This window comes from Triturus cristatus, chromosome 6 (genome assembly GCF_964204655.1).
Source record: "Triturus cristatus chromosome 6, aTriCri1.1, whole genome shotgun sequence".
Lineage (NCBI taxonomy): Eukaryota > Metazoa > Chordata > Amphibia > Caudata > Salamandridae > Triturus > Triturus cristatus.
The window spans coordinates 1,843,392,564-1,843,407,515 of NC_140589.1; the positions used below are offsets into that span (position 1 = coordinate 1,843,392,564).

A 14,952-nucleotide genomic window follows, 5' to 3' on the forward strand; every position below is an offset into this window, starting at 1 on the left:
TTATGCAGTATGCAACAACCAATCTATCGCACAGTACATACATACATCCATTTCTCAGGGTTCACGCACAATGTCTAATTCAAATGTATACAAATCTCATAGTTGTAGCCAGTAGTGGTTCCACAACTCCAAGTACAGGATCACAAATTATGCCCTTCAAACCTCCTTATTAGCAATAGTGCACAGCTTTCTCCCCCCTTCCCCCCCCCCCCCCCGCCTCAAAGTCAATTCTCGGTTCCCTGCACTACCCCTCTGTCAACAACCATCCCTCTATAAAGTGCTTCTAAGTTTAATTCAATGTCAAAAAGAATTGGCTACCGCCAAACATATGTAAATGGACGGTAGCAATTGTAAATAAGACATAGCATGTCTACATAGCCTCTACATAGGTATCAGATCAAAAACGTGTACTAACAAATATAGAATTTGCAATAGAGCAAATTATCATTCTGTATTTAATGTTTATGACTTTATTTATATGGTATGATTGTATCCATTAAATAGCTGTGACCACGTCCATATTAAGAAAAATATATAAAGCATGTTTTTGCAAAAAAGCATAAAGTGCATAGTGGACTGGGGTGACAGCCAATTTCAAGGGCAATGAGAAAGCTTGGAGTTGTCAAGTCCAGGTTCAGGAAAAGCAACCAGAAATGTATGGTTTTTGACCTGAGGCGTTAAGTAAATATCGGTGTTGTACATTTGTGGCACAGGGAAGATATGGTTCCATACTGGATGTCATGGTGATCAGTAGATAAAAATCGATCACGGTGGGTTTAAAAGATTCTGTACGCTCTCTAGCATTGTTACACAGGGAATAAAAGAGTTTTTACCATGTCCTTACAAAAAGTACAAATAGCCTCTGGGCTATTGTATAATTCTGGCAGAACCATACGAGCACACAAATTTTTTATTTAACCTAACCAAGGAATCTTTATAGCCTTATCCAATTTTAAACAGACCGTACCAGGTTAAAACGGTTTTTCTGCTTGGTCCAAGTTGAAGGCCACAACATAAGTGGGTGTATTTTGATGTAATCAGTGATGGAATCAATCCTGACTTTGGCGTGGTACAGGTAAGTCAAAGAGCTAAAGTGTACTGCCAACAACCTCTTCAAAAACCGCATTCTCAATGTCATGTATATAACAAGCATTTGCAATGCAATAGGTCTCGCATTTACACAAGTTTAAGCTACTGGCATTGTAATAGATAAAGCGTATTTTTGTTTTTTAAAACATAAATTAAAGGGACTGTCCTTTACAATGCCAATACCTTTAAACTTGCGTAAATGCGAGACCTATTGCATTGCAAATGCTTGTTTTATCTGCAGTTTGGTAACTTTAGCCCATTTTATTTCATTATAAATTCAGGACTGCAGGTAAGAGCGCAAAAAAACAGACATGCCTGAAATTGTCTCACATGGGATGGTAAAGTTAAGAGCTCTGGCGCAGTCAACTAGTTTTATGGTGAACATCAATGGTGTCATTTTACTTGTAGGGACTTCTTGGAGAAATTCAATATTCAAATTTGTGCGAATATACCAGAGAGAGCAATAATTAATTTTGCTAACGTTTCACTATTTTGCATCAATAATTAAATCTGCGATGACAGGTCACTCTAGGTGTCATAAGTGGGACAAGATAATTGACACAGGTAGAACGTAAAAACTGAAGTGTCGCGCATTATCAGGCTGAAAACCAGAACAGCTCTGGATGTCTGCAAATGTTAAGAGATCTTGGGAATTTGGCTTGGGGAATGCTTCTGGGTCAAAGGCTCTGGCCTGCTGCAAACAGGAAAGGGACCAACATGTTCTTTAAAGAACGCCAGTGTGGCACAACCCCCCCTTCTAGGACGCCACGTGCTTGAAGAAGAACGGCAGCACCAGGGGCGCGTTTCCCATGTAAGGGCACGCGGTGCGCACAAACACTACCCATCTGCTTCATGGGTGGTGTCAGCTCGTTTTTGGGAACCGCGAGCACTGCGGAGACAGTAAATGACAATGTCTTTTACCCCCTGTTGACTCCCAGGTGCCTTGGCACTCACTAAACTGTCTCTCTCGTTACTCACTGCATCAATGCCCAGGTCCCAGGTGCCCTGACAGGCACTGAACCGGTCTCTTTCTCGTCACTCACTGCATTAATGCCCAGGTGCCCTGGCAGTCACTGAACCGGTCTCTCTCGTGCATTATTCCCCAAGTCCCAGGAGCTCTTGGAGTCAATGAAGCGGTCTTCTCGTCACTCGCTGTATTAATGCCCAGGTGACCCGGCAGTCACTGATGCGGTTTCTCTCTCGTCAGTCACTGCATTAACCCTCTATTCCCAGGTTCCCTGGCAGCCACTGAAGTGGTCTCTTTCTAGTCAATCACTGCATTAATCCCCTAGCACCAGGTGTCCTGACAGTCACTGAAGCTGTGTCTCTCTCTTCCGTCACTGCATTAATCCTCAGTGTGACGAGTGAGAGAGGAGCCTGGCATTTGTCGCTTGTAAACACAGGGGCCGCGCACGCACGGGTGAGCAGGAAGGAAGTGGGTAACCACAGATCCACCGGGCCTCCAGATTCTGCCCTGGCAGGAGGGGCTGTTTGCACTGGACTTCACCTGTGCAGGCGTGTAAACAGGAGCCTGAGGTGGTAGGGGGAAGTGAGGGGGAGGGAAAGTACGAGGGTGCAGTGGGAGAGAGCGAACAGGAGAGGCAGAGGCATCGAGGTGGAAAGAGAACCAGAGGCAGACAGCAAGAGAAGAATGAAACGGTGACAGAGAGACAGGGAAAGACAGCACGCACGAGAATTATCAAGGCAGGAGAGACAAACCAAACCTGCAATTTAAAAAGTGAAACTACACCTGCGGGAATGCATCTAGACAGCGACTAAAAGCCCAGCGGCCCCAAAGTAGGCTACTGTACAAAGAGCACCTTCACAAGCGGGCGGCAGCCTCGTGGGTGCCAGACTCGCGGGCTCCATTGGCAGCGCACCCAGAGACAAGTTCCTCACACGCAACCGGTGTCTCATCGCACACGCATAGACTTACTGTTACACTATCCGTGTGTCCAGTGACGGTCACTGCGTGTGCGCTTACATAGAGTTTTGCGGTCCCACAGAGGCGCTGTGTGTCTGATCACAGGTCATGTGCTGAAATGCCATAGGGAGGGAAAGCAAAAGCACGCCATGCGCGCGTTGCGGGAGACGAGCCATACGCATGCTCACGTAAGCAAGCCGCCCCTGGAGAGGAGATGTGCACGCGTATGGTGCGAACAGGAGTTGTAATAATGCCGCGAGCCGTACGCGTGCACATTGGCCGTCTGGGCTGAAGCTTAAACAGACGCCGTGAGCGTGCACATCCCCTGTCCCCCTTACAAACTCAAGTCAACAACAATAGATCTCGCAAGAGACAGCGCTTCGTGCTGAATCGCTAGGTGAGACCTAAAAATGGTCCTGCTCGTCACCATAGATGGCAAGAGACATTTGGCTTTGTATACAGTCACCTGTTCTTCTAAAGGCGTTATCCCAAATTTCCATGAAAGCTAACACCTCAATTATCCTAGAAATCTCAGCTGACCAAACATGTCCTGATGGCTTCCAACTGCTTGTTTCATAGCATTGAACAAGCCTTTGCAATGAAATAGGTCTCGCATATACGAGAGTTTGAGCTATTGGAATTGTAAATGACAATTATTTTTATTTAGGAGTTTTGAAAATTTGCAAGCGATTTGTAAACACGCACTTTGTACTTCTAGTCCTCGCTTACGAGAAGCAAGGCTGGCAGTAATTGCCTCTTTTACTGCCAGCCTTGCTTCTCGTAAGCAAGGACTAGAAGTACAAAGTGCATGTCTACGCACTGCTTGCTGGTTTTCAAAACACATATATAAAAGGCATTGTCATTTACAATGCCAACAGCTCAAACTCTAGCAAATGCGGAACCTATTGCATAGCAAATGCTTGTTGAGCTGTGAGACAGAGGCGGCAGCAGCTATAGGAAGGCAGGGACCGCGTTGCCAGACCCTGCATCTCAAAATGAGGAGGAGGCGGAGGAGGCAGCTGCAGCCAAAACAGTCTTTGAATGCAGAGCAAATGTGGCACGATAAAAGAAAGATTTACAGCCCTGTTTACAACAGAGTTCTGTCAACCACAAGCACTGGTCCCCAGTGCTACATCTTAAAGAAAGAAATAATGACACAAGCTCTGAGCAACAAATGTAACAGGGGGAAGTCCTTAAAAATGTGAGGAGCTTTTAAAGCCCATATCCTGAATACGCAAGCGCTGCCTAGGCGAGACCTAAAAATAGGAACTGACTGGATCTTGGTGTTATTGACGAAATAGGCTCTGGATTTCAACCTCTTAGGGCCAAAGACCATAATCAGAGCTTTATACTGGTTAGCAGTCTGATCCATGTCTGCCATAAACCTAGAAAACAGATTCAGCAGTTTATGAAACCCTATGGGTGTTCTGGCCAGATGCACTAAATCGTCCCAATAGAGTACAACTGGAATTGGACAGATGCCTACTCAGCGTACGACTTTGCTCGAACTGACCAGATGTTTCTCAAGGGCATTTAAAGGTCTGCTCCGACCTATGCGCAGATCTGTCCTGCTCGTTGCACTTATCCAGATTCAGATCACCTCCAATTAGATCATCTTGGTCCGGTGTTTGTATGAGGTTTGCAATAACTGATTTTAGGAATTTTTCTTGGACTATGGTCAGTGCATATACCATTGTCACTGTAAAAGTGTACTCCTGTGGGAGCCTGTCTCACCAAGGAATCTCCAAGCCCCAGGATCCAGCAAGTGTGCGACATGGATCATATCTTTTAGGGCTCCCACTTACATGTGAAGAAGATCTGAATTAGGTGCCCTCATCTGTATGTTATCTGGGCTTCTTAGGTGATCCTAGACCACCACCAACTCTTGATACTTATACTGAAGGCTGACAAATCTTGGTAAAGTGCAATCTTATTACCTTCAAACACAATCTGTTGCATGGTCCTAGCCACTGCCACAAGGTCTTCCTATTGTTTTAAGTAGTGAAGGAAGGTCAGCATTAGGGGTGGGCATGGAGTGTGGAGTTCTGGCAAAACTCTGCCAACCGCCACATGGTGGAGTTTTTATTCGTGGCGGCTCAACAACGCTAAGTTGATGGGCGCAAGCAAGAATTTGCACCCCTGGCCCGATTTTTGGGTAAGTCACTACCGTTCATGTTGAAAAAGCTGCAGCGCGAGTAGAGAATTTACTTGAGCAGCAACAAAGAAGCAAAGAAGGGTGCTGAAAATCTGCACAATGTGCCAAAAAGACGCTGCTCGCGGAACTCTGTGGAATCTCGCAGAGGTGTTTAGGTAACTGTGGAATTTAGCAGAGTGAAATTCAGAGAGTTCTGCCCACCCCTTGACAGCATATCAGGAGCTCAGTTCCTTGCCCCATGCCCTGACCCACATGCTGTATGGCCCAGCACAATGCCCTCCTCCACAAGGTGCGGGTGAACGGAATAGCCTCTTGTACATGTCGATGACTCCTCCCATATTTGTTGGAGCCCCTTTACTTTTCAAGTGTTCCCTTTTCAAGTGGTTTTCAACGCTTTCTAGGTGTGCCTGTAGATCCACTACTAGCTCCTTCAAGGAGATCACCTCCAGTCAGAGCCCAGACTACTACTTCTCTGATGTGTCCTGTGGCTTCTAGCGTTTAGATCCAGTTTCCCAGATAGGATGCGTCTTGCTTGAGACTCTGGATGTCTCCCTACATTTCTCAGAGCAAAAAAATAAAAAAATAAACGCAGTCCTGGAAGAGATCCTCCATCAATGAGTGCATCAGAGGGGACTCTGTTGGTGCACTTTTCTGTTGGAATTCAAAGCCACTTGACAGGAAACCAAAGAAAAGTTTAACCTCCAATTCTTGTCTCTGTGCCCCCATTCGAGAAAGCATTCGCTTAAAGGCATTCTCCTGCCTACCCATATCAGATGCCATGCTATTGTGGTTCATGGGGCTGAAAGTGGAGACTGTAGTGGATTATAGGCTAGTAAAGCTGTGCGAGGTCCTGTGCTGTGCCTCTGCAGCTGCCGGGTATCCATTAGGCTTATGCATCCCCGCCCCGCCACCCTCACATTGGTCTAATCATACACACAAGGTCAGCAGTACCAACCACCAAGTACTCTTTCAGGGGCAAGGAATCTAATAAGACAAGTACTTGTCCATGGGGCAGGTTGCTTCATAAATTACTTTTCCTGTAACAAAATCCACTTGCCTCTTTGGTGCCATGAACTGCAGCAACAAATTATGGCAGCGATCTCAATATATAAGAGCTCGGATATAGCCTCTCTGATTATGCCAAGGCTCATACCATAGTAGTGTTTGAATACTTGCAATCCCCTTATTTTGCCACGTTTCCGCAGATCTACATACTGGGGATGAAGGTAGTGGTAAGCAATAGTTCCAGGGTTAAAATGCCCTTTTGAGTCTATGAAACCTACTAACTTGCATGTTTTAAGGTTTTTCAACAACTTTTCTCTAATCTTTTAGATACTATGAAAAGTTGGAAATTTACTTCCGACACTGGCAGACGTAAACCTTCTACCAGAGTTGGGGGAAAAAGTGGTTGGAGGGAAAATGAACTGGCAAAAACTCAGATTTTCGCATGAGCAAATTACACATGAATATTTGTTCATGCTAAAATGCAGTTCACAAAAATTTCTAGGAGTACTATTTCTTGTCCTACTTCTCAAAATTCTTGAGAATTCACGGAAAGCCGTATAGCTGCACTTAATGCGAGGACATATACCATTGGTGCACTTTTGAGACCATCTTTAATAATTGGGCCCCTAATTTGGTCTGGCGTTGAACGTGACCTTTTGTGTTTATTAAAATGGTCTCTCTCTGTATCAGCTGGCTTCACTGCGAATGACAGCATTCTGCTCTTTCACAAGGAGTATACCTGCACACAAAGTAGTTTTGTTCAGTGCCAGTACCTACTGTAGCAGCGTGTGCTTTTTTTAAAACTAAAAACACAATTTTTGCTTTTGCCAAGGTTTATTATAATGGTGAGGGCCCGGCAGAAAACCAATAAGGTTTTACAAAAACCATAACATATCATTGTGGACGAGTAAACGAAAGACCGTCCTGTTATTGCGATCCTTCAGAGAGTCAAGAGTGGTGTGTTCCGAGATGCCAATTCACTTGTTTCTCTGGTACGGTTACGAGGGCAAGTGAGGAACTACAGCTAGTCGGCTCATAGGTACTGAGGTGGTATGGCGACTCAGTCCCTACATGCTGATGTTCTATGGTCACAAGCTTAGTTCTATTCGAGTAGAATCCCTGCTACAGAACCACTTCCCTAACTATAGTGAAGAGAGTGGTGTAGCACATCTACTTGAAACAATGTCTACAAAAAGGTTATTTTGGGGAATTTCTGCATTATTCACTCAATCGATAGCAAATACATTTTATTATTCATTACTCATGTTACACATATTTAAGGTATGCCAGTCCACTTATTTTACTCCAGAGTTATAACCAGAATCTAAGCAGGTCTCTTGAAATGGGAAATGCCTTTCACTTGCCTTGTACTACAACACTCAGACATAGTAAGTGGCAATAAAACATGCAAACCGAAAATTAACAGCAGTGTAGCACCCTGTAATGCTTTAAGATGTTAATGTTGCATGTCCTACCTCACTGTCTTCCTCCTCTTCCTCAGCCTCCTCAGATTCATTCTCACTGTCCTCAAATATGGCAGACTTTGTGCCACGCTGTGGGTTGCCTGCGGAAGAAGAACAAGATGGTCCAGCTTCGCCTACCGAAGGGGTCGCCTTGCTACTTCCGCTCACCTCTGGCTTTTCTGTTGTGCTGCTCGCATCTTTGCACGTGGTGTCTCCTGCACGACTGTTCCTTGTTTTAGAGGTGTCCAAACTGGATGAGATCCCAGTAGCTTCTTCAACCTTGCAGTTCTTGCTTTCCCGGTCTCCAGAGCCTACCTCTGGTTCTACCTCTCCATTAACAGTAGGTTCCTTGTGAGCTGCTTTTTCATCTTTGTTGCAATGCCCCTTCTCGCCACCCTCCACGGCTGCTTTGTCCTTTACACTTTTGGCACAGTTTTGTCCATAGCGGGTTAACAACTCTTCAATAGTCATGGTAGCTTCCTCGTGCAATAGGGCAGTTTCCTCGTTATCCACTGAAATAAAAACAGAAAGAATAATATTTCAATGGAGCGTTTTAACTACTCGATAAATCAATGCAACTGAAATAGCAAAAATGCATGAACAAGTCTAAAACTTCTATTTTGCCATTTTATATGGTTGCAACAGAGCAAAGTGAATTCCATAAGCGGTCCTGCCAGAGAGACAGTGAACCGGCATTCTTAGATGCTAAATAGATTTGACATTTGGAAAACTTAATACCACAGGTGGGATGGGTGAGGGATAATGCAGAGAAGCCTGGCCCTTACACCATAGACATGCATTCATGCGAGAGGCCATCTTCAGTGAATACAAGTCCGAATCCGGAGGCTGGCAGAAACATTGTGATGCAGGCAAATCTTCAGACAATTATCTGGCCTCAGTTTCTCAATCTATGTAGGACTGTGCTGGACTCTAGGGATGCTGGAAATACTCAAGCATTTCCCTTATGAAATTTATGGGATTTAACATTCCTCTCAATTATACTTACTTAAGATCTTATACCGAATACCACCATAGCTCCTGGCAGCCTCTGGCGAGTTAAGCTGGTAAGCATGAAGTTTAAGATGAAGAATTTGGTCCAAGTACTTGGTGGCACATCTGGACCCTTAATTTTAGGAAGCCATCTCCTGTGTAAAACTGTATTTTCAAACTTCATATTCAAACAGGCTTACTGCATAAGAGAACCATTTCATTTTGAAGACACCAGTACAGACAAGGTGGATGTGTTTGGGTAAATGTGTTCCTACATCTTGGAAAACATATGTGCATGCATCGTAAGTATCTTCCCTGAAGTCCTAAACATTAGAATTGGCACCACACAAATAAATATAACCAATTCGCTAATTAATGGTGAATTAAAAAGCACAAAGGTATTGGCCACTGTCAAAACATACATAGTGACACCAAGACAGGAAGGTATTGGTTTAGAAGATTTTTGATCGCCATCAAATTTCTTTTGACAGTTGTCAAATCATAAGGCAGTGGAAAAAAGCTGGGACGATCTGATGAGTGGATATGGATTAACCCCCCCCCCCCACACACACACACCCTTTCAATAAAGTGTTAAATTAACTCACTAACTGGCAAGTCACAAATCACACTTTTCTTAAAAGCATGCAACCAATTTCCATAAAGTAAATCTTTCTATTTTCTAAAAGTCCAGCTAATTATTTAGTTCAATCAATTCTCATGTCTCATATGACTGACATCCAAACACTTTCACTACACTTGAGTTATGAAGTAATAAATGTTCACGGTAAGCCTACAGAGAAGTTGAGTAAGCTGTTTATAGGTTAAATTGTAACAGCACCACCCTCAGGGTTTCGTATTTAAAGAGGAGTGCGCACCACAACTCACTTATTACATTTAAGCAATGTGTACCTGGACCTAACTTTTACAAGACACAACAGCTGACAGTCATGCCACAAAATGTTAACGAAAGAAAAAATTACTTTTCTGTTGTGAAAATGTTCTCTATCAGAGTTAAACATGGTTTCCAAACTTGTGGGTCTTGAGGAGGATTGTTGTCCTGAAGAGGTATAATTCCGGGCTGCATTGCCATTTATCACTACGACAAACAACATGACAGTTTTGATGTAAACCATTACTCAAAGGATGCATCAGGTTTGTCTGAGCACCCCCACTCTCCTTTCTTGGAATACCGGACCTGGATGAGCACTTGGGATTGACTGCTAGTTACTCCTTGCCTACTCCTCCAATACAAGAACTCTTTTTAAATTGCAGAGGAAATGTAGTATTTGGTGGGTATCTAAAGACCAAAGAACTATCACACTCCAGGTGATGGGTAGGATCAGTAATGCGGTCTCTGTATGCTTGGTGACACTCAAGCAGCAGTTAGTAGGATGGAGAGCTCTAGCATATGTACATTTCTAAAATATCAACCCCTTACTCCTCAATTTTAGTCGCAAATTTAGGAGCGCCGAATTGGAAATACTTTTCTTCGGTATTTATGCTATCAGTTTCCATTCCTTTGTGTATTTCCCCAGTCTTTGGGACGATATGAACTTCCGCTTTTATTCCGGGTTTAGGAATATTAATGAATATCAAGTGACCCAGAAGGAGGACTTCAGGTTAAATCACAGGTGTCACCATTAAAGTCCTAAACAGCCCTTCCTCCCCAGTCCCATACAGTCATCAGACTGTAAGCAAAACTATTGGATTGAAGACAAACTTCTTTTTGCAGATCAATTAAATAAACTGAGGACCAACTGCAGGTCTGTGGAGCTTATTAGCTGCTTAAACACAACAGTATTTATTACTTATAAGTGAAACTGTATGCTTACAAAACAGCAAATAAAAACGAGAAGAATAAATTATGCTGGTTAGCAATGCAGCCTTCAGGCGTTATAAAAAATGTAAAAAAAGTAAAAATATAAAATGGCTTTAAATTGTACATTCAATTTAAACAAAATATTACATTTCTCCTACAGAAAAGCACAGCTTTGTCAGTCAATAAAACTTTATTCAGTTTTTTACAACCATAGAAGTATACAATAAGCAGCATCTCATTCAATTAAATATAAACAAGACAATGTCATAAACTATGTAATACATCTTCTGCAAGCCTATAAAACAAATTCTCTTTAAAATAGGAGATATAGTCTTAAAATATGTTAAAACCAACTATTCCATTCTTAAGGCACATAAACCTTCAGGTACGTCTCGCTCAATACTTCTATCCTTTAATAACTCATTCTCCTGATAGCTTAAAAGATCTAGATTTCATCAGTACTCTTTACAGTTGAGGAACACTTTAACTTTAATATATTCCCAATGGCACAGGCTATATCCAAGTTCATCATTCCCACTAAGAGATTTACAGCTTGCTTCCTGTTTTTAAGATTGTATTTTTTTTAAAATCGGACCTAAAATCTCTTTTCGTATATATAAAATCTTCAAGCAATCTAATAAAATATGTAAAATATCACAGGAAGTACTTAAAGTGCAAGTGCATTTCCCATTGCTATCTATCATTAAGTTTTTAACCACTTTAGTCGAATAACAGGGCTTTATCCCAATTCTCAATCTTAGCACTTCACGCCGTAACATACAACTAGGTAATCTGTCTATATAAGGGTAGTGTAAATCATTTTCCCATGCCGAGGCCATATGAGAAACTGAGTTTTTCCGTAAGAGATACTCCTGATCATGTGTTCGAGACACTTCCATTCCCAGTGACCCAAGTTCTCTTATCCATCTTTAAATGGGGAGACTGAGGGCACAACGTTAGCTTTAACACACCATGCGCTTCATTTATTGAGGCTCGTCTCTTTTGCCAAGGTCAACTCACTGTTGGATATTTCATTTTTACACCACTGTGCAATTTTTTTGTCCTCACCTGATCCTAAACGCTGCCAGAAGCGTAATAAAGCCATGCAAGCTGTTATAGCCCAAGAGGTGATACCCAATTCTAATCTTGCTGCTTGTACCATAGATGATCTAGGCAGCGAGAACAAACTTTTAAGAATATTTCCCTCCTCTTTGTCCCATCCATTTTTGCCATAAATAGAGGACTTCTGCACCATACAGGAATTGTGGAGGAACCATTGCTAGATAGGCCTTTAGAACCGGCCTATCGGACATTTCTCCATATGCACTATTAAATCTTTTTAGACCCTTTAGCTTTATTTATATTGGAAGCATTTCTCTTGACAGAAAAAAAAAAAATCTCACCTGTAACCAGACATTCACAGTTAATCAATGTCAACGAAGATCCAATGTCAGAACAAGAGATATTTGAAAATCATTCAATAAAATTAACAGTAAATCTACTCTGAAAGCTACAGACCGAGTTTAGAATCTGTTTTTTAGATCAGATGAGTTACGTGAAATTTCAATGTGTTGAATATTTGATTAGACAAAACGTCTTCCAAGTGCATAATGAACACCAGCAAAAAGTATAGGTTGAAAATCAAAAAAACAGTACCAATTGATAGAGGCCGAATTCCAACAGAAGACATCTGCATCAATTTTACTTACCATCATCCTCCTCGGCCACTTTCTCCTTGTCATCGTCGTGGTCATTAAGAGGCCTCCCAGCAATCTGACATAGCTCTTTGATGACATCTTCAGTAGTGAGTTTGCTATCGATGGCCAGAAAAGCATCTTCCAAAGCCTAAACCCAAAGAAATCAGATCAGAGGACAAAGCTAGTAGGAAAAATTCAATGGCCTGGGGACTCATGCACTGACGGCTCTGTAAACCAATTTCCCTTGAACAGTGCAGTCATGCACCAAAAAAAAAAAAAAATTCTGTACAATGTATGCTCTACAGATGAAACGTAAAAAGAAGGAAAACTGAAGAGCAAACCTTTAAATGAAGAAACAGCGCCTCATTCATAGAACAGCCTTATTCTGCTGCAGTATGTTGCTTCTATACAATAAAGAAATAAGCCTCTTCCCCTCTAGGATTGCAGATCAACTAGGTAAGGGGAAGTTCCATCATTTTTTTGTAACAAAACATTGGTCTCTTATATCCTAGCTCTATTCATTTCTCAATCTATCTGCTACCTGCTGGTGGGGCAAAATTATATTTTTTTTACAGCCATCTTAGGGGTCCTTACTTTGATCTGAAAAGTGGTCACTTGCTCTGGGTTCATTTTTATTTTCTGCTGACTTATAACTACTGTGAAACAAGTAGAGCTAATTATAATCCCCCCCCCCCTCCCCCACTCATTTATATACCGTTGGCTTTTAAAGAAGCTGTTTTGTAGATGTAATCCCTCCTTATGTTCATGCACACTGCGCTTCTTTAAAAAAAAAAAAAACACACTACATCACAATACGCTACTGCTCCCACAACATAACTGTCACTCTGTGCCTGTGTCTCTGCCTTTAACTATGTACTCCATTTTGGTTTGGTTTAAGCTAAATATGTACTTGTGACTTAATGGTATCTATTTCAACATATTAACAAAGTACTTCAGGGTGAAGCAAGAGAGATTCCTGCATAAGTCTTAAATAAAACCCATTTTTCAGGGAGCACAGTTACAATTAAACAAAACAGTCTCGTTTCTATCTTATCTGAAGCAATTTATAACCTGCCTTAGACATGCGGGGAGCTACATAGGCTGGACCACATTCTGCAGGCATTACATACACCAATATTCTGTCCACAGCAAAAATGCTTGCTTAATAGGTTTGCAGCATGACACTGCTTTTCTTATACTGTTTTTATTTTATTATTTTGCTGCAGAATCTACCTACAACTAGGGTCATGGAGAGAGAGCAAAGGCAAAAGGGGGACCAAATTAAGTGATTGTCGCTCCTAGTCTGAATGACTGTTTAATTCCCCAAACCTTCCCACCAAATTCCTCCTTGATCAGCTTGGACTATACTGAATGGTTGTTTCTTAAAAGAATCGGGCAATTTTAGCTCATCCCTAAAAAGCAGATTTCCTAAAGGCTGGTAATAGGAACGCACCTAGAGGGTCAGAGTAAAAAAAAGTCACCATCAAGGACACTTAATTGTTTTCAGTTTCCATAGACAAGAGAAAAGGGGAAATTACTGAAAAAGCAAAGATGCTGACCATGAGGGACGGGGAAGAGAGGACGGGAGGAAATCAATGATGACACTGCTTCCAGTTTACAGAAAAAAAGGTATTAAAGTTAAGTGGCGCTGAATCATCACCCTTTAAACTACATAGACAAGTGGTATGATCAGATTTTCAGGGATGAGGAAAATCAGGGCACTAGCTGCTGCCAAGCCCTCTTGCAGATCAGCACCTCAATTTCCCCCTTGCCCCAGGAATAAAACAATATTGTAATAGGGGGAGGCAGACTTAACAAGCGCAATGAGAGTAAATCTAAATATATGATAGTACGAGTCATAATGTGTGTGGATGTAAATATATATGTGCTATATAGCAACATATCAACTTGTTTTGAGGCGTTTGATGCAAAATCCGACAAGAATGACAACCAAATTCTGCAGCAAATTTAATCTTCATTTAATCGGAGTGCTGTAACTGAATATGTGATTGTAAGCAGTCAGATGGTTCAATTAATATTTGTTCAGGCATGGCTAGCAGTCGACAAAGATGGCAGCACACCAACGCAGCTCCGGAATCCCACACCCTCAATATCGGCTACAAGATCCTTAATAACGGGCCAAGCACTCATTAATGGATGCAATATCTAACCAAGCGGTCTCTAGTTTGTGGGTGATGGCCAACCGTCCAGTTTTTTCCTGGGTAGGTTGGTATCTTATGGGTCCATTTTTAGGGTCACAGCAGTACCAATCTACTCTTCATGGTGGAGAAACATCCCCAAAACATGCAACTCTATTTACCACTAACTCATGCCAAAGCAGAAACATGATATTTGGCAATCGGTCCCAAACACTACATCAGACTGTTTTTGTATTTAATGATTACAGAGAAAATATTAACATCCTCACCTTTTGTAACTTGCCCTCCTTATAGGCTTTTTGCTCCTTGATTATTTCTGGTAGGTACTTGGCACAATAGAGTGCAACTTCCTCACCTAAAATGGTACAATAAAAATACGAGTTAGACACCTCTCAATGCATACTGGCCATTCCTAATCTTCCTATATTCGAGATAATGTTACGATGTACGATTTAACCCACGCATGTTCCTATACTAATTAGTCCAATATGTCAACATCGCAGTCATCTAGCGGCATGTGTTATGCAGTTAAGTGAAATTCTTTATTAATGGTGCATGAAAACCACTTCAGGAGGACTGAGGGCAATCCGATATTACTGGACCCCAATTGTGTTACCTGGAGTACATTTCCTTGAGCACAATAATGCGAAT

The 14,952-nt window shown here is 42.0% G+C and overlaps 1 protein-coding gene across 3 annotated transcripts in view; it reads right to left on the reverse strand.

The window, feature by feature from the left end:
- Nucleotides 1–14,952, reverse strand: part of PPM1G (protein phosphatase, Mg2+/Mn2+ dependent 1G) — a 142,892-nt gene that overhangs the window by 90,877 nt on the left and 37,063 nt on the right. For 2 of the 3 annotated variants that reach the window (XM_085613303.1, XM_085613302.1), the window contains exons 3-5: nucleotides 14,571–14,656; nucleotides 12,155–12,290; nucleotides 7,649–8,148 (exon numbers count right to left, since the gene is read on the reverse strand). In XM_085613303.1, coding sequence (XP_085469429.1) covers nucleotides 7,649–8,148; nucleotides 12,155–12,290; nucleotides 14,571–14,656 — 722 coding nt within the window. The remainder of the gene's footprint in view (nucleotides 1–7,648; nucleotides 8,149–12,154; nucleotides 12,291–14,570; nucleotides 14,657–14,952) is intronic. The other variant, XM_085613304.1, reaches the window with a different exon arrangement.